General features: G+C 67.0%; 1 protein-coding gene across 3 annotated transcripts; it reads right to left on the bottom strand.

Moving 5' to 3' along the window:
- Positions 1-627: 627 nt before the first annotated feature.
- On the bottom strand, positions 628-26,362 carry CEP170B (centrosomal protein 170B). Of its 3 annotated transcripts, none has more exons than XM_057318681.1 (19): positions 26,293-26,362; positions 23,200-23,331; positions 16,327-16,416; positions 14,566-14,646; positions 13,698-13,754; positions 12,590-12,728; positions 11,816-11,920; positions 11,166-11,657; positions 10,138-10,859; positions 9,888-10,058; positions 9,329-9,419; positions 7,464-9,161; positions 6,151-6,394; positions 4,004-4,163; positions 3,556-3,699; positions 3,332-3,420; positions 2,862-2,955; positions 2,713-2,764; positions 628-2,564 (listed from the first exon to the last, which is right to left on the bottom strand). In XM_057318681.1, the coding sequence occupies exons 2-19, from the start codon at positions 23,302-23,304 to the stop codon at positions 2,329-2,331; spliced, it is 4,770 nt and encodes a 1,589-aa protein (XP_057174664.1). In that variant the 5' UTR covers positions 23,305-23,331; positions 26,293-26,362; the 3' UTR covers positions 628-2,328. The 3 variants fall into 3 exon arrangements, with proteins under 3 accessions (XP_057174664.1, XP_057174665.1, XP_057174663.1); XM_057318682.1 differs by having other exon boundaries at positions 23,200-23,326; positions 26,293-26,348; XM_057318680.1 differs by lacking the exon at positions 26,293-26,362 and having other exon boundaries at positions 6,151-6,289; positions 23,200-23,422.
- Positions 26,363-26,767: the final 405 nt, after the last annotated feature.

Below are 26,767 nucleotides of genomic sequence, written 5' to 3' on the forward strand. Positions count from 1 at the left end.
GAGCCGAGGTGGGGAACAGAGCTGGCGTGGGGAACAAAGCCGAAGTGGGGAACAGAGCCGAGGAGGGTACAGAGCCGGGATGGGGAACAGAGCTGAGGAGGGGAACAGAGCTGGCGTGGGGAACAGAGCTGAGGAGGGTACAGATCCGCAGTGGGCAACAGAGCGGACGTGGGGAACAGCGCTGGTCCTAGTAACCACTGTGCGGTGGTCACGTGACCTGGAGGACAGGTTCTGTGGCAGCCAGCCTATGGGCTGACAGCTGGCTGATCACTTTCTCCAGTCCTCTAGTCCAGCTCTCGGGGTCCTCCTGCAGCTGGCGTGGGGGTGTGACTCCCCCCACGGGGTCTGAAGACCCGGGGCTCTAGGCACTCAGCGGTGTGATGTCACCACAGCCCTGGTGATCACTTCTCTTGCTGAGGAGCGGACATCTGGGATTTCCCTGCTCTGACTTCTCGCTCTGCCGCGCCCTGGCGGCAAGGTCTGGGCATTGCAGCATCGCTGGTCTGGGGGACAATCCGGGGTTTCCCAGCCAATGAAGGCCCCCCCCACCCTGCCCCCCCGCCGGGGCCAGGCATCCCCACCCCAGACAGCGACGTGGAGAAAGGAGGCCAAGGCAACAGACGCCGGGATCTTGCCACGTGATAGAATGATTTATTAGAACAAATTCCATGACAACTCATATAAAATAACCGTTTTCTGAAAGACATCCATGAGCCCACCTGAGGACAGACATACAGAAGTACCTCGGAGAAGCCAGACAAATAAGTTACCAATCCCAGTCGAAGGTTGGAAGGGGGAGGAACAGGGTTTGTGAATAAAAAAGTGCACAGCGATCACTGAGGGTGGGTGTGGATGAGAACGGCCACTGTTTGTTTCCGGGGGACAGGCTCTGGGCAACGGTGTGGGGCATGCAGGAGGCCGGAGGGGCCGGCGCCGCCTCCGTGTGGACACAGCAGGCTCGAGCAGCGGGGTCCTGGCGGGGAGCCCGCCACCACTCAAACACACGTAAACATCACGGGGGGGGGGCACAGGACCCATGCACGCGACGCCACGTCGACTAAACGTAAACACAGACACATCACCCGTGGCAGCCCGGACTCACACCCACCGGCCCCCGGGCCCCATCCCGCAGTCGCCACTCACACAGGTGCCGGGCACGGTGCAGAGCGACCCCCGCCCCCACCTGCCACAGCCCACGGGCTCTTTGGCTTAGAGGCTCCAGAAACAGCCCCCCTGCCCGGGAGGGTGGCGCTCTGCCCACCCGGCGTGTTCCCAGCTGAAAGAACCCTGAGAAGGCGAAACTGTCCCTGGGGGCCTCCCCCTGCCACCCGCCCCCCACGGGACCAGGAGCACAGCAGCCTGCAGATACCCCAGGAATGCCCACAGCATCAGGGAGGACGGGGTGAGGGCTGGGAGAGGGGGCGCAGCATAGGAGCTTCTGGGAGCCCGTTTCCAGCCGCCTTGGTCAAGTGCTCACCTCCCCACCCCCACCCCCCCGCCCCCAGCCTAGGACCACGGGAAGCCAAGCGCAGAAGCCCAGCCACCGTGGCTGGGAAGAGCAGCCCCGCAGTGAGGACACGTGCCTGGGCTAGCTGTGAGCGCGGACACACGTGTCTGGCCTGTGTGTGCCTGTGTGCACGGCCCATGTGATGGCAGCGTGCACACTCGGGTTTGGCAGTTGCACTGGCACCAAAGGCTTGAAGCAGTGGGGTTCCTGCCCCAAACGTCTCCACAGGCCACATCCCCACCCCAGGCCACCCGACCCCTGGCAGGTGCACCCTGCCCTCAAGTCCTGGGGCATCAGGAGCCCCTCCCGGCTCCGTGTTTGGCACTGAATGACCCCCCCCCCCCGGCCCAGCCCCTCTTCCTCTGCCTGGCCCCGGCCAGCACAGAGGGACGGCACAGGTAAGCCCACGGGAGCCCTCAGCAGAACAGCACTCCCAGCTCGAGAGGTGGGATGAGGGCTTCCGGGCCCAGGGGGGCTGCCGCGGTGGCACAGAACACGCTTTCCTTAAAAGCTAAAGACAAAAATAACAGCGGTGGAGAGGAGGTGGGTACACACCTGGGACGCCAGCCCTTGGCGGTGGCCACAACAGGAGCTCGGCCAGGAGGCCAGCAGGGGCAGCCGCAGGGGCTGGACCGTCCAGCTAGGGTACTGGCTGGGAGCTAGGGAGGGGGTCTGGGCACAGCGGCACCTGCCCACAGGGTTATGGCACGTGTGGGGGTCTGAGGCGAACTGTCCGCAGCCAGGAAGGGCCGTGGCGGCAGACAAAGGGCGCTGGAGGCGCTGGACCCAGGGCACGAGGAGGCGGCCGCGGCCCTGGCCACCTAGATCAGAAACCTGTCTGCATCAGGGAGGAAGGCGGGGAGGAAGGCGGGGTCCGGGAGGCCAGGGGACCCGCAGTTCGCCCGCTGTGGGAAGCTCCTCAGAGGCAGGGCCGAGGGGGGCGAGGACGGGCTCTGGACGGCCGGCCGGCTTTTCCCAAGCTGGGCTGAGCCCGCGGAGCCCCGGTTCCCGGTCAGCAGGTCCAGGTTCCCGCTGGGGTCCACGATGGCGTTGATGACTGCGGGGGCGGGGAGGCTCAGGCCGGCCGGCAGGTCCTGCCCTGCCTCCCGTGCCCACCCCGGGCCTCCCTCTGCTTGCACCACGGGCAGCACCGGGAGGGCTCACCCACCCCATATCTGCCCCCCCCCCATCTGGACCACACCCACCTTCCAGCTGCTTCTGCACGCGTCTCAGTTCTTTCAGAATGGAGCTGATCTCCTGGAAGCGGGCGGGAGGGGGGAGATGGAGCAGGACCACCAAGGGGGTCACTCCCCCACTCCCTGAGCCAGGCGGCTGGGGGCGGGCCGGCCCTCACCTTGTTGGACGTCTTCAGGATGGGCACCTCGTTCTCCGAGTTGATCCTGGCTTCCAGCTCCTCCCAGGCACGCCCTGTGTTCTGAAAGAGGATCCTGCCGCCGAGGGAGCAGGCAGAGGACAGCGGTGACGGAGCCCAGACCCGTGTACGCCCACACCTCTCCCCCCACCGCGCCCCGCCTGTGCCCAAAGGGAAACACGGGCCCAGAGCAGGAACGGGGCTGGCTGGAGCCAGCGTCCCGGCCTCCGGCCCTGACGTGGGGAGGGCTGGGCTGGAGGCTGTGGGTCATTCTGGGACTCTGGTTCCTGGAAGCCAGGAACGCGTGTGCACGCGAGCATGCCCTGGGCCGTGCACCCCCTCCCCCACTGCAGCGGGTCCTGGCCGATGCGTGTGTGTTGGTGTCTGTGTCTGAGGGGAGTCTGGCGGGGGGGAGCTCCCACCGGCCCGCAGAGCTCGCGGGCCCTACGCACTTCATCTTCTCGGCGAGGTGCTCCGTGTTCTCCCGGATGGCGTGGGACAGCTGGGACACGGGGTTCAGCATCAGGTTGTCAAAGATCACCTGTGAGGACCGGGTGTCAGCACAGCGCCCTCCCGAAGGCCCCGCTCCCGGGTGAACCGCAGCACCCGGCCGGGAGGGCCCCATGAGCACGCGGCCTGGCCAGCTTTCTGAGGGGCGGGGGGTTGGGGTGCCTGCCTCCTCGCGGCTCCGAGGCCGCGTCTTGCCGGCGAGGGGGTCCTCACAGCGGTCATTCATGTTCTGATCCAAGTCTCGAGAGCTCAGGGAGCCAGGCGGCACCTTCTGGAAGTTGAGGCTGGCCTCGGGGATGCGCTGCACGAGCTGCGGACAGGGGCAGGTGTCTGCGCTCCTGGGGTGGGGGGCACCCGCCAGCAGGGCCAGACAGTGCTGCTACGACAGCAGGGGGACCAAGCGGACCCCACGCCCAGTCCCCTGGGGGCCCCGAGACGCCCCTCCCTGTGCTTCAGGGCGGCCGTGTGGGGAGCCGAGCACAGGATGCATAGCCTCGGTGGGGGCTCGCGGCTGAGACCGCCCATGCATGCGGGGGGGGGGGGGGGGGCAGACGCAGCCAGGACCCAGGACCGAGGACCTGGCCAGAGCTCGGCAGGGTGGTGGCAGGGCTCACCTCCTCACGGGCGGAGATGGTTGAAGCTGGGGTGCTGGGCACATTGCTGAGGGAGGGGCTGCGGGCGGGCCCCGGCGAGCCCAGCGAGTCGCCATCCCCAGCCACGTCATGGATCTCCCGAGCCAGGATGGCCACGTCCTTCACTAGCGTCTGGCTCAGCCTGCAGCCCACAGGAAAGAAGGCAAGTCCTGTAGGGTCCTCCTGGGCCAGGTGCCAGTGTTGGGGAGGTCGGGGAGGTCAGGGAACCCTCCCCAGGCCGACCTCCCCTCTCAGGTGGAGGCAGGAGTCTCTCCCAAGAGGCAAGTGCTGGGTGAGGGGTAGGGACCAAATGTATGCAGCTCCCAGCCTGGCCTAGACTGTGCCCAGCCGGCCGCTGGCAGTGCCAAATGGACAGGGCCCCAACAGAGGCTCATGCGTCCGATGCCCCAAGAGGGGTGGCAGGGCTGAGGCTGGGTAGGAAGGGCAGGTGGAGGTGCCCACAGGCTCCAGAGCAGGCCACACCTTCCCCTCCGGCCACCAGGGCACACGTGGGGCCACCCAGGCCCTACTCTGCAGACACGGACACTGGGGTAGGAGACGGGTCACAGACAAGGGTCAGAGTCAGGCAAAGGGTGAAACAGGCAGGCAGAGACCAGGAACCTCCCTGCAGGGGAGGGAGGGAGGCCAAGGGAGGCCAGGCTCCCAGCACCAGCCCAGCTCTGCTCACACCCCGCACAGTTATGCACACTTCCCCACAAGGCTCTCAGGCTAGCAGGGACCAGGAGCACCTTCTCCCCCTGCCGCCCACGAAGTCCCCAGGCTGAGCCCTGTCCTCAAAGCACATCAGGTCCCACAGCCAGCCTGTGTCACTGGAGCCCTCGGCCCAGGCTGGGAGTACAGGAGTCCCCTGTCACCGTCCACACTGCTCCCTCCATTGAGGGCATATGAGCAACACTGTCAGGCTTCCTCGGCCCATCGATGCCAGCAGGTGCCCAAGGGACGGGGCCTCCAAGGCCCACCAAGGCCCAGGCCTCCACCCTCAGCTGTCCCAGCACTGCCCGCAGCGCCTCCCAGCCGGCCCTCGGGTCCTGTCCACTCCCAATGCCACCTGCACCCCTGCCTGGCACGGCCACCCAAGCTCAGCCCCTCCCAGAAACGCCGAGCACAGCTGGAGAAAACTATACCTCCCCAGTGAGGCTGCGCTAGGCCCCCTCAAGATGGGGGTCCCCCAACTGGGTCCCACTCTCCCTACATCAAGAAAACACAGAAGGAATCCCTCAAACTCACGGATGCCAAATGGACGTGTGCCCCTGCCTCAGTGCTGCCCCCACGTCCTCTCCAGCCCCCAGCACATCGGGATCCCCAAGCCTGTCCGCTCTGGAGCAGAGGCCCCAGATGCCCACAGGGGCCCTCCACCCCCCCTCGCCTCTGCACGCCCCTCGCCTCTCTCACCCACTGGCCTCCTTCCAGAACCCTCGCCCTGCCTCCTCAGCAGTCTGGCCCCTTGTCAGCCCTGTGCATGGCCCTGTGCACCGCCCCCTGCGTGCTGACCCTCTTCACATCCTGCAGGTCCTCTCCGCTCAACCTCCAGGCACTGCGGCCTCTCTCACCATCTCTGTGCCTCCGGGCCATTCTCCCAGATACCACCTGCCTCTGGTCACCTTTCTGGAGGCTCCCGGGCTCAAGACCAGCACCCTCAGCACCAAACACTAACCATTCGCCCGGCCCCGGACCCCTCCTGTCCCTGCACGAGCCCCCACAGAACCCAACCCCCGCAGCACTGACCACTGCTCAGAGCAAGACCGCTCCCCAGTCCCCACCACCTCTGCACCAGCCTCCCAGCTCCCAGCCTGGAGCTGACCCAGGGAATGATGACACGACAGAGTTCATCTTTAACAAAGAGTACAGTCCTTCCTCATACCAGAGGCCCCACAGCCTCCCGGACAGATCTGCATCCATCCACCCGCCCACCCATCCATCCACCCATCACCCACCTACCCATCCACCCAGCATCCATCCCTCCATCCACCCAACCATCCATCGACCAGCATCTGCCGAGCTCATTCGGGAAGACAGCCTCCAGCCCAGTCCCTGCCCTGGGGATGCTCCTGGCCCCAAAGCGAGGCGCGCTCCGGGTCGATGGCTCCTGCCGAGTTGGCGCTGCTCACCTGGCAATCTCCGCGATCTCTGCCGTCTGCACAATAAAACCATAGGGATCAGGATCCTCCTCCTCGTCGTCCGTGTCCCTGAGGCCGGGGGCCCTGGGGCGGGTCCGGCTGGAGCTGCCAGCCCGCGGGGTCTGCGTGGCTGTTGAGGCATGGGAGCGTGTGTGTTTGGGGGAGCCGTGGTGGGAGCCGTACTCCTCCTCGGATGTGGACGTGCAATCCGAGCCCTGCTGCCGACGCCGCGTGCCTTGGGTGTGCAAATCGTTTCCAGAAGCAAGAACAGAACAGAGCAGCGCTCAGCACCCTGCAGCAGCCCCGGGGTCCTTCCAGACGAGGGCCCAGCGCTGCAGGACAAGCCACGAACCCAGAGGCATGGGCAGGGACAGCAGGGATGGGCAGGGTCAAGCAGGGACGGCAGGGATGGGCAACCTGACATTTGCATGGGCCTGTGGCTGGTCACCCCGTGGGCAGAGGCTGCACCCCGTGGAGAGGGTCTGTGCCCATCAGATGGGAACAAGTGGCACTGGTGGCACGGGAAATGGAACCCACACGTACCCCAAATCGGGGGAGACCTCCCCATGTCAACCAGCCCCAGGCCTGGGTGGGACCACAGAGGGGGGCTGAGCTCAGCCCTCACAACCCCCTCCCTTGCCTGCCTGGCCTTCTGGGACCCCCTCCTCACCCACCCTGCTCTGAGGCCCCATGGTGGCAGCAAATACATGCAGCCAAAAAGAATGGGAGGGGCAGCGGGCTTGCGTGCAGCCGGGGTCCTCAGCCCTCCACCACACTGTCCCTGCTCCATCCCTTCCTCCAGCCAACTGGTCCCTCAGTACTCCTGGCCCACAGCGGGCCCAGAAAGCAGGGAGGAGCTGTTTCTCTGCAGCCACGGGTCCGGGACAGGGCAAGCCGGCTATGTGCACAGAGCCATCCAGCCACTCCGGGTCCGAGACAAGCACCAGCGGCCACAGCACCGTCCCTCCACCCATGCATGTGCGCAGACCGTAGGCTGCACGGGGCCTCTGCCTGGGGACGTGTGGGAGCCAGACACACCCTCCCCAGGCACCCACCCCCCCACCCCGGGACAACGTCAGGGCAGAGTGGACAGCCCCAGCAGCCGGGAGTCCGCAGGAGCTCCTCCCTCCGGGCTCGCTGCAGGACACAGGCACGCACACTTGGGGCACTCGTGTGTCTGTGGAGACAGGCCTGCCCGTGGGAACGGGGGCTCCTCTGGGGCCAGAACTGGGCTGACCCAGGACGCTCAGACCCACCGCCCTGGCTGACGGGGCCCGGGGACCCCGCCTGCTCCTGGCACTCACTGGGTGAGGAGTATCGGGCACTGCCCGGGCGGGCCCGGCTAAAGGGCTGGCGGGGCACCGTGGTGGTATTGGTGGCCTTCCTGGCGGCGGCCCGAGCCTCGGCCATGACGGGTTTGCGGCCGCTGCAGTACAACTCGACGCTGCGGCCCGAGAAGCCTGCACGGGCGGGAGCCGCCTCGGAGTCGCTGGGCCCGGTGAAGGAGCCCGCCCGCTTCCGGGGCATGGCCAGGATGTCCAGGCGCGACAGCTTCTTGGCCTGCTCAGGCGCTGGCCGCCCCGCCGGCTCAGGGTTGGCCGGGGGCGCCCGTTCGCCATCGGCAGCCTCCGTGTCCGAGGCATCCCCCAGCCGGGCCCGCCTGAGCCGGGAGGCCCGTGTGGGCCGAGGTGTGGACAGGCTGTTGGAGCGCGTCAGGACCTGCTGTACCTTCTGGGCGGAGCCGCGGCCCTGCTCTTCCCGGGGAGACGGGGACGGTGCTGGCGGGGCAGGCTTCCGGTGAGGCCCTGGCCGCCCCGCCCCGGTGGCCACGGGAGTCTCACGGTCAGAGGTGACCGTGTCTGCGCCAGGCGGGTGGGCAAGGCTGGAGCCTCGTTCTTCGTCAGTCCAGTCTGAGGATATACGGGGCCCAGCGGCATGCCGTGCAGCCAGGCGCCTCCCTGGCTCTGCACGGACCGCGTCCGTGGGGCCCAGGGGGCGACGATGCTTATCTGAGGGCCGCTCCCGGGCACTGTTCAAGGAGACACCCCCTGGGTCCTGTGCTGCTGGTGGGGACGGCGGCTTCTCCTTCTGCAGTCCCACGGGCTGAGGACTGGTTGGGCTGGGCCCGTTCCTACCACTGAGCAGGCTGACCGTGCTCGCCGTGTCCACGTCAGAGTCCCCGGACAGGGAGTCCTCTGGCAGCCCGGGGGCGCTGCCCAGTTGGCCCTCTGCCTCCTCTGTGGACTTGGAGAGCAGCCGGGCCTCCAGGGCTGCCAGGGCTGTCTCTGTCTCCTTCAGGATCAGGTGGGTGTCCTGGGGGTGGAGGTCCATGCGTGAGGCCCGGGCAGCAGCCAGGTCCTGCAGGAGAGGGTGGCTGGAGATGTGTGGTAGCTGGCCGGGCACTGGGGGGCCACCGGCCGGCTCCTTGTCGAAGCTATCCTGTCGCACCAAGGCCGGGGCAGGGCTCTCAGGCTCCGGGGACCGCTCTGTCCGCAGCTGGATAACCACCCTCCCGCCAGTACTGACGTAGACGCTGTCCCTCGCCGCGGGGCTGGGCTGGGCCGCCCGCACTGGGCCCTCCACCTCCCCGGGGGCCACAGATGGTTTCCTGGGGAAGGCCGTCTCCGTGTTCTGGTCCCCAATGAAGAAAGAAGTGGGGGCTGGCTCTCCGGGGTCCCTGGGCGAACGCCGGCCCTTCGTCCATGCTAGTCCCTCCTGGGGGCTCCTGCGTCTCTCCTCCTGCGGGCCCCCACCCAGCTCGGAGCCCCGCCCACCGTCCGACCCACTGGCATCGCTGAGGCTGTCAGGCTCCAAGTCTTCCTGGGCCAAGAGGCAGGTGGCCTGCTCACTGCCCAGCTCCGGAGGCCCAGGGCCGCTCCTCCTGGTGGCCTCAAGGCCCCCGGGGCTATCTGCACGGTCGCTGGGCAGCTGTGGGAGTCGCCGTCGCTGGCGCACAGGCAGGGCCCCCTCGAGCTCCCCAGTTCTGCGCCCAGGGCTCTCCTCTGCAAAGACAAGGTCAGCCTGGTTGAAGCGGCCACTGGCCTGCAGGCCGTCCATGCATACCGGAAGCCTGACCCTCTTCCAGACGTGACTGGCATGCACTCATGCTTGTGTGTCCGGTAGAAGGCCTGAGCCCACCCCCTCCCCACTCCGAGCCTGAGCCACTTACCTGCCAGGCCTGGATCTGAGTAGCTGTCGGCCAGGCTGGCCCAGCGGGACACCCACTTCTGACCCCCAGGGGAGCCCGGCACTGTGAGGCCCTGCAGAGCAAAGGACAGTGTGTGTCTGCAGCAGGGAGAGGCGGGAGCCCCGTGGAGACCCTCGCCCTCACACCTGGCCCCAACATACCATCTCTGCACCTGTGACATAACCCCCCGACAGAAGCAGCCCGGGAACCCCCACTGCGCTCCTGAGCTCACAAAACCCCAACGTCACTACCTCATCCGAGCCCGGTTCAGTGGCCCAGAGATCAGCAGCTGTGGCTCCGTCCCGCCTCTGGGACTCAGCCCAGCCCTGCCTGTGAACACCCAGGGGCCCAACTTGACTTGGGGCCTCAAGGCCTGCCCTCGAGTCCGCCATACAGGAGCCCCAGCCCACAGGCCAGGTAAGCATACCACTCAGGGAAGGTTCGGCCCAGCATCGCACGAGGCCTGGAGTAACCTTCGAGCTCATACAGGACCCGATGATGGGGCCCCAGCCCCTCCCAGGGCAGCGTGCCTCCCAGGTACCTGAAGCTCCCCTTGAGGGGCTATGCCCACCGTCCGGGAGGCAAACTCCTGCAGGAGAGCCATTCGCTGGGCGACCCCATCGCTGGCCTCGTCCCTGTCCCCTCTGATGACTGGACGGAAGGTGGCCGAGGACACCCTGGAGAGCTCAGGAGACTCAAGTACCCCAAAGACCTGCGAGGAGGGATGGCCAGACCCTCAGGTCAGAGCCAGTCCAGCCCCGGCCAGGCCCCCAGCCCCCTGCCCTGCAGACCTGGTCGATCATCTGGCGGGCCTCCTCCACCTCCGGGTCCTGCCCCTCAGTCTCGATGGTGTAGGTCCCCGCATCACTCAGGCTGTCGTCCTCATCCTGTTTGCGAGCCTTGGTCAGCTGGGGGTCGGCGGGGGGCGGTGGTGGGGTCGCAGGGGCCACAGGGCTGGCCCCACGGGGTGTCTCGGGGGCCGGTGATGCTGGGGATGCCTTGTCAGGGCCGGGCCGGGCGGCCGGGGAGCCCTCCCGCAGGCACTGGGCCATGAAGTCCTGGGCCAGACGGGAGCGGCGCCCCACGCTGCCAAAGGGTCGTGCGGAGCCCCGGGAGGCGGGTGAGGGCCCCCCCACGCGCTCCTCTGTCCTCTCCCGCTTGAGCGAGCTGGCCCGCTGTGGCCCCGAGCTGCCACCTGTCCCCCGCGCCGAGGCAGGGACGCCTGTGCGCTCTCTGTCCGCCGGCCCGGGGCCTCGGCGCTTGTCGGCCTTGGGGTCCCCAGGAGGGGTGTGTGTGAAGGACTGTGAGCGCTTCTTGCGTGGCGTGTCCTGGTCGAAGAACTCAATGACAAAGGCCTGCTGGTTGTGCAGCAGCTCTCGGGGGTCCCGTTTCATCTGCCTCTGTAGCCGCACCTGTGCCCCGCCGCCCTCCGCGGGGACCCCAGCTGCTGCTGCCACCGCCTTGGCCGTGGGGTCCTCCGAGTCGCTCTGCGTGCCGTCCTCATGCTTGTGGCCTGGGGGTGGGGGAGCCCTAACACATCAGGCCGAGGGAAAGCGGGCAGCAATCGGGGGGGCCCCTTCATGCCATGCCCAAGCTGCCACACGTGGCTGGGGACGCAGTGCCCACACCTCACGGAACCCACCACACGTGGCCGAGACGAGCAATGGGAACACGCCAGACTGCCCCCACCGGGGAGGCAAGTCCCTACAACTAACTGCAGGTGGGAAACCAATCAAGCTGGTGAGGGCGCCCCACTGGGAGCAAAGGCACTGCGGTGAGGTCACAGGCCTCACGCAGGGCCAGCCTGGCTGGCACTCACCCTTCAGGGTGCGGGTATGGACGGGCAGGTCGCTCTTGGTGCTGTGCCGGTCGTCACCGGGGCCGGCCCGGCACAGCAGGCTCGGGTCATTCTGCACCAGCCAGTCGGCCACCTTGGTCTCCGCAGACACGGCTTCCACCGGTGTGGCCTCCTTGCCCGGTGGCCGCCTCTGGCGCAGCGAGAACTTGGTGACGTGGTCCTTGATCTTCACCTTGCCGGGGCTACAGTCGTCAAACTCGATGGTGAAGGAGGCGTGGCTCTGCACCACGGGGGCCGCCCCGCCCCCGCCTGGCTCTCCGTCCTTGGTGGGGGCCTCCTGGGCCGGCACCTCGGGGGGCCGCGGCGGGGGCGGCGGCGGGGCCTCCTTCGTGGGGATCTCAAAGTAACTGGGCTCCCGCCTGAATGAGTAGCCCTGAGGCTCCACCGTGGCCCGGAAGCTGGCCATCGTCCCAGGGAGCTCGCCGTCATGCTGCACCAGTTCCTTGGGCCGCTCTGGGTGGGCGGAGAGAAAACATGTCCTCGGGGGGCTGCAGGGTGGCGACCTTGGCCCACCCACCTCTGCCAGGACCATCAGCTGTTGTGCCCCCCCCCAAAATGGGCATTTCCAGACCCGCCACCCTTCGGAAGCTCCAGGGGCTTCCGGGACCGACCTGCGTAGGGCTCCTCCTGGCGCCGGTCCTCGGGCGGGCTGCCGCCATCATCCTCTCCCCACCAGGAGGGCTGCCCGTACAGGGGTGTGCGGTAGGCCGCCGCCTCTGCACAAGGAGAGGGAGTTCGACCCTGGGTCCCTGTGGCCCCAGCGCAGACAAGGAGGGGAGACCGGGGCTGGGAAGGCACTGGGCTCCGGGGGGGCCCTGGGGTCACCTCCCATCTCAGCCTAGGACCCGAAGCACTCCAACTTCGTCACTCTAAGGCCCGTTTCTACATCCACAGCAGGGGACGCTCGCTGCTCCCAGCCCTGCCCAGGCCTCCCTGTGCAGGAGGCTCACCTGGGGCAGCACAGTCCTAGTGCCCCCGTCCTGGGGCAGGCAACCCCTCCAGCCCTGTCCCAGCCCTCTGCCCCCAGAGCTTGCCTGCCAGAAGGGCAGGAGGACAGCAGGAGTCTACAGCCAGGGTGGGTTGCTCTCCAAGGTCTGTAAACAGCTCGGGCCACAGAGGGGTGACCCTGACGGCTGGGCCCCACCGCAGGCTGACCGAGCACACAGGGTACACGGGGGCAATGCACGTGGGTGGGCATGTTTCAGGCTGTGTGGCTGCGGGGTGCATGGATGCCTGAGTTCACAGGACAGCAGATTTGTGCTGTGGCTGTGGGGTGCCATGAGCCCAGGAGGCTGACAGGCAGCTCAAGGAGAGCCATGGGGCGCCCGTGGGGGGCAGGCCTGTGTGCACATCCCTCCCGGGCCCCGCTGCAATGCTGCCCTTACCTGCTCCCGGCCTCCGGTCCCCCCTCTCTGGCCTGGGACCCAAGGACTCGCAGTATGGGGTGTGCTGGGGCAGCGGCTCGCCCTTCCTGGGTGCCGGGCCCTTGGCGCTCACCTGCAGCTGGCTGGTATACTTCTCGTGCTGCAGGCAACGGGGCGGGGGTGAGGGCAGGGTCAGCCTCAGGAGGACACCCAAGGCAGCCTGCCTCCCTCTTGGTCCAGAGAGGGCCGGGATTGGCCCCACGCACCAGGAGGCCTCCTTCACAACCCCCACGGAGGGGACAGCCTGAGGCTCGAAGCTGGGGGTCCTCACCCAAGCCTGGGGGGTCCTCAGGACCACAAAGCTTCCAGGAAGGAGCTGCGGTTTGCTTGGGGTGGGGGAGGCAGGGGTGGGCAGCAGTCACCAGAGGTGATACGTCACCCCCCACTCAGGACCCACCAGAGAAGGGCAGGACAGGCCCCAGGGACCACGGGACGTGGGGAGCAGTGGTCTATCCCAGCACACCATACGTGTGCATGCTTGCATGCGTGCATGTGCGTACGGACACGTGGGATTGCGTCCGTGCATGCTGAGCTCTGCAGCTGTCAGACCCAGGCTCACACTGGCCGTGTGACTCTGGGCAGGCCACCCACACAGCCTGTGCTGCCCACAGTTCACATGAAAGGGGGCTAAGGCTAGTCTCTCCCACAAGGGGCTCCCGGGTGAAGCTCTGGGCAGGGTCCCCCAAGTCGATGCTCCAGGACCCCCACACAAACGAACAAGGGGAGAGGAGACATCCCAGCTGCCGTGGCCCCCGACCCAGGTCCCTCCTGTCTGTTCTGGCTACCACCTGTGATAGCCTGATTGGGGTCCTCCTTGGCACCCAACATGCCTCTCGGCCTCCCCCAGCTGGGCACAGCAGCCTCCTCCCCACACCCGCCACCTGCGGCTGCATCAGCCTGGGGGGAATGACTACCCCGCCTGCTAGACTGGGCCATCCTGCAGGACAGGCCAGGCCAGGCCGGGCTGACTCATGGCACCACAGCCAGGCCAAGGGAGCCAAGAGGTGTGGGAGTGCAGGGCCGGAGGAGGGGTGCAGGGTGCAGGGGCCTCGTGAGTGCCGGCACTGACCCTGAGCGCCTCCTCGGGGACCCGGTGCTGCACACGCTCCAGCACGTACATGTTGGAATGTGGCCGAGAGTTAAGGCAAAGCCAGAGCGGAAGAGCCAGGACGGCCTTTGGACAAGGGCTCGGGGCCACAGCGAGAGGAGCAGATAGCTCCTGGGTGAATCAGATCGAGAGCAGACGCATGGGGGGACTGTGCCGCCCCGCACACCCGCTTGTGCACCAGGCCCGCATCCACACTGCACTGAGTCGGAGCAGCGGGACGGAGGCCGCTCCAGATCAGGGCACACACCGCGCCGGGGCCGTGCACGTGCCCTTCAGCCCCTCACCCAAAGTGCAGGGCAGGGCGGGCAGGAGATGTGCCCAGGAGCCATGCCACGTAGCCAGCTCCCAGCTCCCATCCCAGACCACCCCTCAGCGCCAGCCTCCCCAGACAGCATCTGGGTCCACACCCACTAGCGGCTGTGCCAACATGAGTGCTGGCAGAGGAGACGTAGGGCTCCTCTGACATGTGCTCCTGCCATGTATATGGGTCCCCAGGGCAACCAGGCTCTTGGGGCAGAGGCACAGCCCCCACGGACACATGCTCAGAGCACAGAAGGCCACACCTGGGCAGCCCCCAGGTCACCAGGGAGCCTGCGTCACTTGTTCCTGGGGCCCAGTGTGAGCTCAGACCAGGAGGCAGGAAGCAGGTGCCTGGGACTGGGGCCTCTGTCGGGGGAACCGTGACCAGAGTTCAGGCTGGCACCCAGCCCGGGGTCATGCTGGCTACTCTCCAACGCGCATGGGCCCCAGCTATGCCCACGGAGGCCCCTATGACTGCCAGGACAATAGTGCGAGTGAGGCCAGAAGGCAGGGCCGGCCAGGAAAGGATATCGTAGCCGAATCGAATGACATCATGGAGCTTCAGTGTGACGTACTTCTGGTCCGGGATGCGCACGTCATTCACAAATGTCTGCGGAGGAAACAGGTGGCAGGGCCAGGCCAGCAGCAGGTGGGGTCCCCTCCTTCCATGCTGCTCTGGGCCAGGCACTGTCCCTCTGACACACGTGCACCCAGCCTCACCCCCTGCAGGGACCACAGGACAGACGGCCGCTGAAGGACTGCCCTCGCCCAGCACCCCAGGACCCTGAAGTGACAGTGGCCGAGGCACACCCCTGGGGTGGCCCCATGGCAAGGCTGGTTGGGCTCTGCGAGGCTGCCTGCTCCCCGGAAACCCTCTTCCCTCCACCAGGGGCTCTCACTGGCTGGCCCCCGGACACCACACTCTGGCCAGATGAGGGAGAGAGCCCCACATGCTCTGCGGGCCTCGGGGGCAGGCCAGATGACAGGGGGCAGACAGGAGGGGCTCAGGCACAGGAACTGTGCTGGAGTCTGGTGGGAGGCACGAGACTGGGGAGAATCTACAGGACAGAGGGGGATCTCCCGAGCGGGAGGGCAGGTCCACAGGAAGGAATCCCAGGCCAGGGCTGGATCGGGGGGGCGGAGGGCAGCAGAGCAGGCCTGAGAGAGGTTGGAACCCCGGCAAGCTCCATCTGGATGCGCTATTGGTGACACTGGAGTCCGTGAGCTCTAAGCAATGGGCGCATGGCAGCAGCCCGGCATGGGGGTGGCCTGTCCGCCTGTGCCCGTGGACAAGCAAGACTTGGCCCAAACTATGTGGACATCACACAGGCCCCAGGAGCGCACACCAGGCCCACAGCCCCAGTGACCCACTCAGAGACCAGGTGGTCTGGGGGCCAGGGCCGCCGTGCAGCCCACGTCGGGGGAGGGGATGCTCACTCCCCTTGCAGCCCACTCAGGTAGGGTGACTCTGGCAGGAGGGCCGACAGGGGAGGAGCTCAGGGGCACACCCAAGCAGAGCCTGAGACCTGTGGCCAGGAGCCCCTCGGGGGAGGTGGCGAGGAGTGCCCAGCACTCGGCAGCCTGAGGCTGCTGTGAGACCCCCAGCTCAGGATGGAGGGCAGACCTCATGAGCTGGGAGGGACAGGGCAGAAGGCCCTCCTTGGACAGGCGCCTGTCTGCACCACACAGACTCTGAGCACAGCTACACACTGGACCCTGGAAGGATCCCTCACCTGACCCCTCCCTGCTCACAAAGGAGGTCCACATCCCCCAGGACAGGGTATCCCAGCAGACAGCCCCATTTCTCAGCCTGCAGGAGGTCCAATGCCTCCCCAACCTCCCTAGGGCCCTTTCCCCCCAGAGCAGCCCTGGCCCGAAGGGAGCCCTGCACCTGAGGTGACTTCCTCCCCAGGGAGCAGCAGATCCTGGAGGAGCTCGGGCAGGACAGAGCAGAGGGATGTGGTCACGGAGGGAAAGGGACCACAGCAAGCGGGCAGAGCAGGAGTAGGGCCTGCGAAGAGGGGCGGGGCTCACAAAGGGGAGCTCACGAAGATGGGTGGGGCCAAGGCGGAGGGATAGGCCGAGATGGGGGGTCAGGGTGCAGAAGGAGCTGGGGTGGGGAAGACGAGGGGGGGGGGGCTCCTATGGGAGGGTGTCACGAAGAGGGGCGTGACCATCACAAAAGGAGGGCGGGGCCAGCAGAGAGAGACAGAGACAGAGAGACAGAGACAGAGATAGGTCTTGAGGAGGGGCAGGGCCAGCACGGAGCGCCCTTGCCCCTTGCACTCACCCCGTTCAGGCTTCCCAGGTCCTTCACCCAGTGCTCGTCCCTGTCCTGGTCGTAGTTGATGACAGCATGCTGTTTGTCCACGCTGCGGGACTGAGGACACACAGATTCCCTCAGCCGGCTTTCCTGGCTAGGTGAGGTCCAGGAGCAGAGGAGCTCCCAGCAGGAACCCCACCCTCCTCTACCCCCCGCAATGGCAACACCAGCCACCTGGGCCTGGGAGCCCACCAGGTCCAGCCCACACCCCCGCACCTCCAGTGTGTGCATCCCCGACAGCCCACCCAGGCTTGACTCAGCCAGCTGTCCCAGCCACTGGAACAGGCCATGGGGATTTGCTGAAATACCAAGGCCAGGTCCTCCCACCCCACTGCTGCCACCCGGGCCCCTCCTTTTCTGTCCAGCCCTCTTCAGCACCAACAGGCCAGTGCTCCCCTATCCCTGGGTCTGCCATGGGAAGGGCTGGGAACCTCTGTCATCTGGGACATGCTGTTCACTCCCAAGGGCAGTTGGGGGAGGCAGAGCGCACAGGGAGGACAGCAGGGCTGGGGGGGTGGGTTCAGGGATAGGGCTTCCCCCCGCTCCTGGCCAGCTCTCCCGGTGGTGGTCACGCAGTGCAGGATGAATCTCGGACCCTACAGCTATGTGCCCGCATGCACTGGTCTTACACACACCCTAAGCACACCCTGCACACACGTGCACACACACACACACACGTGCCGGCTGAGGACCCCTCCCCAGGCCAGTCACCCAGCCCCCTCACACAGGCAGCTGGAAGAACACAGAACAGTCCCCGGCACACCTCTCCAGGGCTAGGGCTCGCGGTGCAGAGGCAGGGAGAGGGCCACGGGGTCACGTTCTCTCCGCTGAGGCACCCCCGGCACAGGCCACCTCCCCCAGCCACGAGGCCCGCAGTCTTGGCGCAGAGCACGCCACCACTGCCCACCCCACACCCACTCTGCTGGAGGCCCCTGCCTCCCTCTCTCGCCATCTAAGGAGACAGGCCTGGGGACCAGTCTCTGGAGAGGCCAGCAGAACCAGCCAACCTAGGAGATGTCCAGACCTGCCAGGATGACCGCACAGGACCCCGTGGACCTGCCCGGCAGTGCCTCCACAAGACACCCAGACCTACCTCCAGAGCACCTGCCTGCACCTACAGGGCTGCACCCCTGCTCTCCACGGCCTGGCACAGGACGGCCCCTAGCCCATGAGGTGGTGGCCCAGGACCCGAGTCCCTGTGTCACCATACCACCAGGCTTCTCCACTCCCACAAGGAGCGCCCGGACCCTCCCTCCCCGAGGCAGCCGGCCCCCACAGAGCCCACTTTCTCCCTGGCTTCCAGGGGCAGCCCCAGCACCCACCCTCCCAAGGACTAGAAGCCCAAGGCCTCCCCAGAGGCCCAAGGACACAGCGAGGTGGGGGTGGGCGTGGGCATGGGCTCTGGCCCAGCCCCGTGCTGCCCTAGGTCACTCAGCTTGGCAGATGCGCCGAGAGCCCTGGAGGGCAGACCGTCGTGGGCAGGCCTTGTAGGGGCTGCGGCCCCCAGCCCAAGCAGTAGCCTCCATGCTCCAGCCCTGCCTGCACTCAGAGGCCCCAGGTGGCCAGCTGGACCCACAGGGTTGCTGCCGAGGTGGGGAACCTGGGGGGCGTGGCATGAGGACGGAATGGGACGCGGGACCCACACCTCATCCTGCCATGGACCTTCAGTCCTCTGGAAGAAGCAGGGGTGCAGGGGTGCTCCAGAGCACAGAGCAGACCGTGGGGCCAGCCGGAGCCTCCCTGACCCAGAGGCTGCCCTGGGCCACCTGCTCCAGTGCTGCCCAAGGGCGCCAGGTCAGTGGCGCAGCCTGTGGCAAGCATCTGCCCTAAGGAGCCCCCAGGATGGCCTGGTGGGGCTCCTGGTGCCGACTCGTCTGCCTCCCAGAGCAACAGCTCTCTGACCAGATGAGTCTAACCTTGAGACCTCCTGCCTCGCCCCCCAGGCCTCACCTCCGCCCCCATCCTGAATTCCTTGCCCAGCATTGGCACCCACGGCCCACAGCCTCTCCCCTGGGTGCCAAGCACCCCCTCCTCCATCAGACTCCCCTGCCTGTCCCGGATGCAGGCCGGCCCGGCGCTCACCTGCCCCCAAAGCCAGCCCTCGTGACCCTGCCCTGCAGCCACCCCCAGGCCGCGGCCTGGGCCTCCCCAACCAGGCACAGGCAGGGGACCCTGGCAAGCCCTTACCTGGGTCTCAGTCTCCCGGCTGTGGTGGGGCTGACAAGAACCAGCAGCTCTCTGGGGGAGCCTGAGTGCTCAGGCTCGCCTCACCCCGGGCCAGCGACCCGCCCCTCCAGGCAGCCTCGCGAGCCGGCGAGCGCGAGCACTGAAGTCCAGCCCGGCAGCCAAGAGGACGGCACTTGCTGAGAAGTCCGGGGGCTCGCCTCCTCCTGCACCCTTTCCCAAGCACCGCCCAGGGCTCGAGAACAGGCCAGCCGCCCACCTCAGCCCTGCCGGACACCCCGGCTGCCAAAGGGGCCCCCCGTCTCTGGAAAGTGAGCCTGGGGGTGGGCTGTGCCGCTGTGCCGCCAGGTATCAGACCACAGGGGCGCCACCGGCCCGGGAAGGGCTGTGCCACGGGGCTCTGGCTAGTCCCACGCCAGCACGCAGAGCGACACAGGCTGGCCCGAGGCGGACAGGGGTGGGCAGCAAGGGCACGCTGCCCCTCAGGTGCAGACACCACCTCTGTCAAGGAGTAAGCCCCTAGAGGGGCTTCTGGGCAACCTCCCAGCCTGAGCAACTCCCTTCCCTCCCCAAGCCTCGGACCCCCAACTCCCGGACACAGCTCGGCCAGGCCAAACCAGATTCCCTGCCCACCTGGCCCTATAGCCTTCCCCAGGAAGGCCAGCAGCGGAGGGGCCGGCTGCTCCCACCACACCCCCTTGCCCCCAGGCACCCACTGGCCTTCCCCGTCAACCTGTCCCCTGCAGCCATCTTTCTCCTGTCCTCCCAGCCCATCGGTCCTGCCCACACTCTTTGCAGAAACTTCCTGAGGCTCCTGGCCAGCGTGAGGGGAGAGGCTGGCCTTGTCCCATGAGCCACAGGCCACGGAGGCCTCTCCAAACCTTCTTCCTGCCCTGCCCTGCCCCGGCCAGCCCTCTGGCCAGACCGCTCTGTGACTTCTGGAGATGCCTCGCCCATGCTTGGACCTGGGTCCTCCGCCCAGGACCACCACCCTCCCTGTGCCCGCCTTCCCTGCCCCCCCACCCATCTTCTGGCTCTTTGGAGTTTGCACGGTGCCCCCCATCTGCCCCCAGAGCCTGGGCCCCCCCCCCCCACCAGTCCCCAGGCCCAGCCTCCACTCGTGGCCAGGGCTCCAGCACCAGGCACGGCTCCTGCAAAGCCCCTTCCCAGACTGCGGGTAGCACCAGGCTGACGGGGAGCAGGCAGAGAGGGGCCTCAGCTCCAGAAACCTCCCTCCCAGCTCCGACACGCCAAACCAGAAGCTGACCCCAGCTCCACCATGCCCAGGTGCTCAGAGGCTGGACACCCACCCAGGGAAGGTCGAGGCAGCCTCTTGGCCCTGGATTTGAGACTTCATAGGACACAAAGCAGCTGTGCGGCACGCGAGAGAAGAAAACTGTGGAACAGGTGAATAAAATAGCCCTAACGAGCTCCAAAGATACAGATTTTTGGAAAAGGGTCTAATTATACTCACTTTAAAAGGAACAGAAACGTGCTTCCAAACTTTATGTGACTCCCTCCATGGAGAAGGCCCTGCCCGGGCCAGCCTGATCCTGGCAGCGGCCAAAACCCAGGGCTCTGGGCATAGCCCCCGCCAGTCCACACCCGGCATCACCCATGTCCACCTAGGATGGGCTGGCCGGCACGTGTGCAGGGGGCCCCCGACTCAGGGCTGTGGTCTCTGCATAAGGGCACGAGCACCCAGACCCCGGCTGCCACACCCCTGCAGGGCAAACCGGGCCGAGGCGGGGAAGACTGTGCGTGCACACGCACACGACCCACGCCACAGCGCGGGGCCCCCCAGGGCAAGAGCCGCAGCAGGTGGCCCGCGTCCACACTCACGCTCGTGTCGTCCACCACACGCTGGCAGGGCAGCCGTCTGTGCCAGGCTTGGGGAGGGGACGGCACGTGGCCAGGCTGGCCGGCTCTGCCCCCTGAAGTCCCAGCCACAGCCCCTCCTGCCTCCCTTGCGCTACAGGCCCCCTGGACAGCCCTCTGCTGCCCGGCCTCCCCGCACTGCCTCCTCCCCACACCCTGTGTGGAGGCTGCACCCTGCCTGGCACCTCTGCCTGCCCTCCGTGCCCCTCCCCCTCCTGGGTGTCCAATTGGCCCCACGGCCCCCCATCCCCTTCCCAGTGCCACCGCCTGCGGGCTTCTCCCCCGGGGGCCTCATCTGGTCCCTCCTTACATGTGTGTAGCCGGCCCCACCCCCGGAGCGGTGACCCCGCAGGCAGGGTCTCTGCAGGGCCCTCTCGGAGCCGGAACAACACAGTATTCCATCACAACCGTCGAGTGACAACACAGGCATGAGGACACGGACCCCACAGAGGGGAGGCCCAGGCCCTCCGGCAGCACCTGAGCAGAGGGGCTAGGGTGGGACAGCTGCAGGGTGAGGCCGGGATCCACCAGTGTGCCTATCCCTGAGCCCACTGCGGTGGCAGGGCCGCCTGAGGATGCCCAAAGCACAGGTAAGGGAGAGGAAAGGTCAGGGTGTGTCCCTGGACCCTGGTGGGGACCCTGGCAGGGGCCTTGCTGGAGGGGACGGAGGATGGGTGGTTTTGCACAGAGCTTAGGCTGCCTCGGTGATGCCCACACGGGCTATAAACGCAGGGGGCTGGAGACTGGGGACAGGACAGACAAGGACACTGTGTGAATCAGCTCAGCAGATGTGGAAACCAAGGCACGAGTGACAGGACCTCCGGGGCGGGCCCGCCCAGTAGCTCGGGGCCCAGGCAGGAAGGGAGGCTGCAGAGGTGGACATCCTTGCCCTCGCTTAACGCCTGCATGATCTCCTGGAGCCTGTTTCCCCAGGTGCACGACAGCAAGGGGAGGAACGCAGGTGCACCCGCGTCAGGGGCTGGCCCCGCAGGAAGGGCTGAGAAGTGCCCACTGCTCCTGCCCTGCTCAAGGCTCCACCACCGACGAACCAGAACTAGGAACTGGACCCGAAACTCACTCGAGCACCCTGACCCCTGCCTCCTGAAGCAGGGAGGCGTCTGCACCAATCCCTAGGAAAAGAAGCAAGCAGAGTGAGGGCCTGGTCAGCAGACAGAGCCAGGCAGTGGGCAGGAAGAACCCCCATGCTGGGCCCAGGCCCCCGTCAAGGGCTGCCTCCTCCGAGGCCCTCCTGGCCACCCTAGGTAGACCGGCAAAGCCATCGACACACTACCCAGGCACACAGCACCTTACAAGGGGTCAGGGACCCAGCAGGCTTTCAGACCCGCCTCCAAAGACAGAGAACAGGGGTCACATTCCGCGTCACCATCAGGAGCCACCAGCCACACGCAGGCCTCAGTGGGGCCGCTCAAGACGCCAGGGGTGCGACTGACAGTCCGCCCCCTGCTTTGTACACACCGCGTGCTCAGAGCGCTCTTTCTATGGGTAAACGGTTTTTAACAAGTCGAGACTATTTCGTGACGGGTGAAAACGACAGGAGACTGACAGTTCGATGCCCAGGACAAGGATTCCCGGGTGGCACCACACTGCTGCCTTACTGTCCTCGGGCCGCTGCTTCTCAACCCCGCAACGCGGAGTCGCAGCCGAGGAGGCGCGTGGCCCCAGAGGCCTGGAAGACACAGCCACGTCTTTACGGAAGACATCGGCCCACCCCGGGCAGTCACTGACTCGTCCCTCCAGCTTCCAAAGGCATGAAGAGAAGTAAGAGGACAGCCCGTTCCAGATGAAAGACACTCAGAAGGCCCAGCAACCAGACACGACGCGGGAACTTTGCCGGTCTAGTCAAGCAAGTCCGAGGACCTCCGGGGAGAAGCCAGGGTGTCCAGACAGGGACCGGCTTGCCCTCGGGAGAGGGAGACAGCATCTGCGGCCCAAGTGCACGTGCGTGTGGTGGAGCCCCGTCTGCAGCCCAAGCCCCATGTGTCCCGGGGGAGTGGGCGGCAGCAGCCGGCCTTGCACAAGGGAACCGGGGCCTGAGAGAGGTCTCACCCTGTACCCGAGTGGCCCACCCAGGATGCCTGCTTCCTTCTGAGGGCCCCACAGTGGGGGGCATGGAGCTTGGGGGGCTGGGGGACAGGGGCCCATGCGCCACGTGGGGTGGGGGGGGGGCAGGGCTGCAGAAAGCCCGACTCAATCACACCCACGAAGCACAGGCAAAAGGACACCTGAACTAGGGGGAACCCTCCTTGTTCCCAAACAGCCAGACATGTGATTCCCACAGAAGCCAAGCCCACGCTCTGAAATCCGGGGCCTGAAAGTCCTGATGGCCAAGAGCACAGTGCCCTGGCCCCACTGCCTTCTCTGCCTGAGAAAGGCCCCTTCCCCACCCCAGGGTGCTTCAAAGGGGCACCAGCCTTCCCCTAGACAGCTCTGATGGTCCCAGCTGGCCCTGGGGCTCCCCACTCCGTTCCTGGCCCAGCTGGGCCTCAGACAACAAGGATATGGATAGGTCCACTTTCCAGCACCTTCCAAAGGTGGGTCCCTGATGCCTTGAGAACCTCACAGGAGCCCACACACCTTCCTGTCAGAAAAGCTCCAATACGCAGAGCCAGGGACCAGCCGTGTGAGCACACACTCAGGCCTGCACAGGCCCACCTGTGGGTCCAGGGCTGCCGCGAGGGCTCTCCCCAGGCGTCCTGCAGGGAGTGGGATGGGCGCTTTCCCGGCCCGGGTCCTGCCCCCCGAGGGGCTCACACTCACCTGCAGCATGAGTTCACACTCATCACGCCCCACGAAGATGAGCTCTCGCGGGAGCCGGTGGCGGGTGCCACCACTGCTCACCAGGAACCAGGAGGTGACGCTCATCTTGGCGCTGGCCAGGCCGGTCCTGCCCTGAGGGGAAGGAGGCGTCAGAGCAGGCTTCCCTCCCTGGGCCCCAGCCCCTGGATGCCAGAGTCTGGGCAGGGATCCTGCCCCCTGAGGTTCAAGCACCCCCATGGCAGTGCGGGGGCCACTCCTGGAAACGTGGCACCCCAGCCACACTAGACCACCCGCCCTCCCCAGCTAAGCTCCCCCAGTCCTCCCTTGTGCTCTAGGCCCCTCTCCTCTCCCTCCCAGGTGCCAGGCGTTGAGTCTACGAAGAGGCACAGACCACATTGCCCACGTGTGGCGCCTCACGTGTCCTCATGACCCGACCAGGAACAGCTCTCGTGTGGGACTCGGCATGGCCCATCGGGGTCTGCACAATGCCAGATGCACTGGGCCAGACCCCAGCCCGGGACACAAACTGCACCGGGGGCTCTGTTCCCCCAGCCGGACACGCTGGGGTGGGCCTGCCAGGAGGGCCGGGGAGGCAGCCGAGGACAGGAGCCCTGAGCCATCAACATGCAGATCACTTAGAGGAGACCAAACGCCCCTTGGTGGCCACTGCGGCCATCCTGCAGAGGTCCCCAAGCCAGGACAGTACCAGGTGACCAGGCAGCAGGGGACAGAGGTGGTGCCTGGTGCCCAAGGTCCCGGAAGCATGGCTGAAAGGGGGGTGTGAGGGGCTGGTATGGTCGAGATGGGCAGGGAAGCACCACGGGAGCTTGGGGAGCACAGGGGTCAATTTGAGTGACAACAAGGGCCAATGTCACCCCAAGACCAGGCCCTGGGGCAGCCTGAGGCCCCTGTGCAGCCTGCACGCACATGCTCTCACATGGGTGCCGTGCTCACCCGGAGCCCCCAGAGTAGAGCTGTGTGCACAGCAGCACCTGCGCGTGGACACCGTGCATGTGCGCGCGCGCGCACACACACACACACACACACACACACACGCTCATGGGACACACGTGTGCACATGGCCTCCTGTGGACCCGGAGCACTACCACAAGTGTCCTGGCCACTCTTCTCCTACAAATATGCATACTGCTGAAATACATCACATCCCCAGCACCGCCATGTGTCGAGGGGTGTCCTGGGCTCTGAGACAGCTATGACCTGCACCACGGGCCTTCCCACCAGCTGGGGGGGAGCAGGCAGCAAAGGTGAGAGGCTCTGAGAAGGTGTGAGTGCCCCAGAGAAAAAACAAAGCGGGGTGGGTGGGCTCCTGAGAAGGCACCCTGGGAAGGGGACATCTGAGCGGGAGCAGGTGGACATCTGCAGACTGTGGTCCAGGCAGAGGGCAGAACCAGTGCAGAGACGGGTCATGAGGCACGGGGAGTCCTGTGGGGTGTGGAGCCAAAAGGTAGCTCCAGGACCTGCTTCATCTCTGGGAGGCTCAGTGCCAAGTGAAAATATGGTAGCCTTGTCCAAAAGTCACGAAGGATTTCAAAAACATGGCAAGCGGAGCCCTGAGCAGAGTGTGGGGCATGAGCAGGCGACACATGGCCAGCCCTGGAGGTCCTGAGTCCATGACATGACTCGGCCACCCAGAGGAGGCCACAGCCTCAGTTTACAGCACAGGGAGGACAGACGGCAGGTTAGACAATAAGGGAGAGAATGGATGGTGGGAGCAGCAGGGGGATGCCCAGTCCCTGTCCCTGCAGTAACCACACCCAGAGGCCCCAGGTCACAGCTCCCTTCTGGGCGGGCAGTGAGCGCGGCCAACACCAGGACCCACCAGGCCATGTGGGCCCAAGTGACCACTACTCCATGGCATATCCTCATGTCACCCGGGGCAAGCAGGTGGAAAGACGTGGAAAAACCCACCGTAGAAGTCTGCCAGAACCTCCCACCCAGCCCCAGGCGCTTCCTCAGAGTCTGGCCAGGGGTGCAGGCACTAGAGGCCAAGGGAGTGGGGACCTCCACCCCCACCCCTCTGCAGGGCTCCAGGGGCCTCCACAACCCCAACCTCCTCTAAAACCCCTCCTTGCGGGGGTGGGGGGATGGATACAGGCTCTCTGCTGGAGAGCCCCTGCCTCATCATTGCCCTTCCCAGCCCCCACATCCCACACTCTTCCATCACCTGCTACTGACTCCAATAGGCAGCGACCCCACCCAGATGAGGCCACAGCCTCGGTTTACAGCAAAGGGAGGACAAGCGCCGAGAGCCTGGTTTTGTGGCTGCGCCAGGGCCAGGCCACCCCTGCCACTACCAGCCCATCCTGAAAAGGCTCAGGCCGGGGAGCTGAGGATGTTCCCAAACAGCCTGCAGCCGGATCGGGGCTGGGCTGGCCATCGTTGCTAGGATGGAGAATAATAAACACCCCAAACTCGTCCCCACGGCCGCCCCAGCCAGAAAAGCCACCCGCCGGGAGGTGAGACGGGAAGGTGGAGCCGCCCGGGGGCAGAGGCTGGGAGTCGGCGGGGACCGGGAAAGGGAACGGATGGGGGCAGGGTCTGGGAGCGGCAGGAGCTGGGGCGGGCGGGCGGCTGGAAGGAGCAGACGGAACGGAGGCCGGGAACAGGCCGAGAGAGGAGGCAGGGACAGCGGAGAGACGGCAGCGACAAGGGAAACGAGGAGGAGGACGGAGGGAGGGACCGCGGGAGGAGAGACCAGGCCGGGCGGCGGCCGGGCCCGGAGGGGGAGGGAGCGGCGCCTTCTGAATCAGCGCTCGCCGGGGCAGCCATGGCCGAGCCGGTGCCTGGGCGGGGACCCCGGCGCCCAGGCCTGCGCCCCCATCTCCAGGCCGCGTAGACGCGCGCCGGGCGCCCCTCCCGGCCTGGCGCAGACCTGGGCCGCCTCCGCGGCGGCAGGGACCAGCCCGGCCAGGTGCGCCCGCGGCCGCCGTCCCCACGCCTTTGTCCGGCCCGGAGGAGACCTGCTCCCCCGGCCCCTGCCCCCCGCCCATCCCCATCCCCGCGCGGCCCGGCGGGCGCAGGTGCGGGTGCAGGGAGGCCCCGGCCGCGGCAGGCGCGGGGCGCGCGTCTTACCTGCGGCTCGGCCCCGGCCCTCCCGCCCGCCCGCCGGCCGAGCGCTGGGCGGGGCCGCCGCCTAGGACATGCCCGGCGCGGCCCGCACGCTCGCGGCAGCCCCGGCCGAGCCCACGGGCGGAGCGGCGGCCCGCGGCCTGGCGCGCGGGTCCCTGACGTCTGCGGGCGCCCGCCCCGCCCCCGCGTCCCGCCCTTCGCCCCGCCCCCGCGTCCTGCCCCGCCCCCGGAAATCCAGGTTAGGGCGGGCCCGGGTGCCAGGTACCCGCGGCCCTCGCCCCCGCGCCCCCCGCAGACCCCTCCCTTCTCTGCCTTGGTCCCCTCTCCCGCACCCCCGCCCCGGACCCGGACCCCCTCCCCTCTCTGTCTCGGTCAGTCCCCCGCGCCCACCACTAGGTTGCCCGCGCCCGCCCCCTCCCCCTCGTCACTAATTCCCACCCTGCCGGCAAGACCCCCTCCCCTCCCAGTCTCGGCCCCG

Source organism: Ursus arctos, unplaced genomic scaffold (genome assembly GCF_023065955.2).
Source record: "Ursus arctos isolate Adak ecotype North America unplaced genomic scaffold, UrsArc2.0 scaffold_25, whole genome shotgun sequence".
Taxonomy (NCBI): Eukaryota; Metazoa; Chordata; class Mammalia; order Carnivora; family Ursidae; genus Ursus; species Ursus arctos.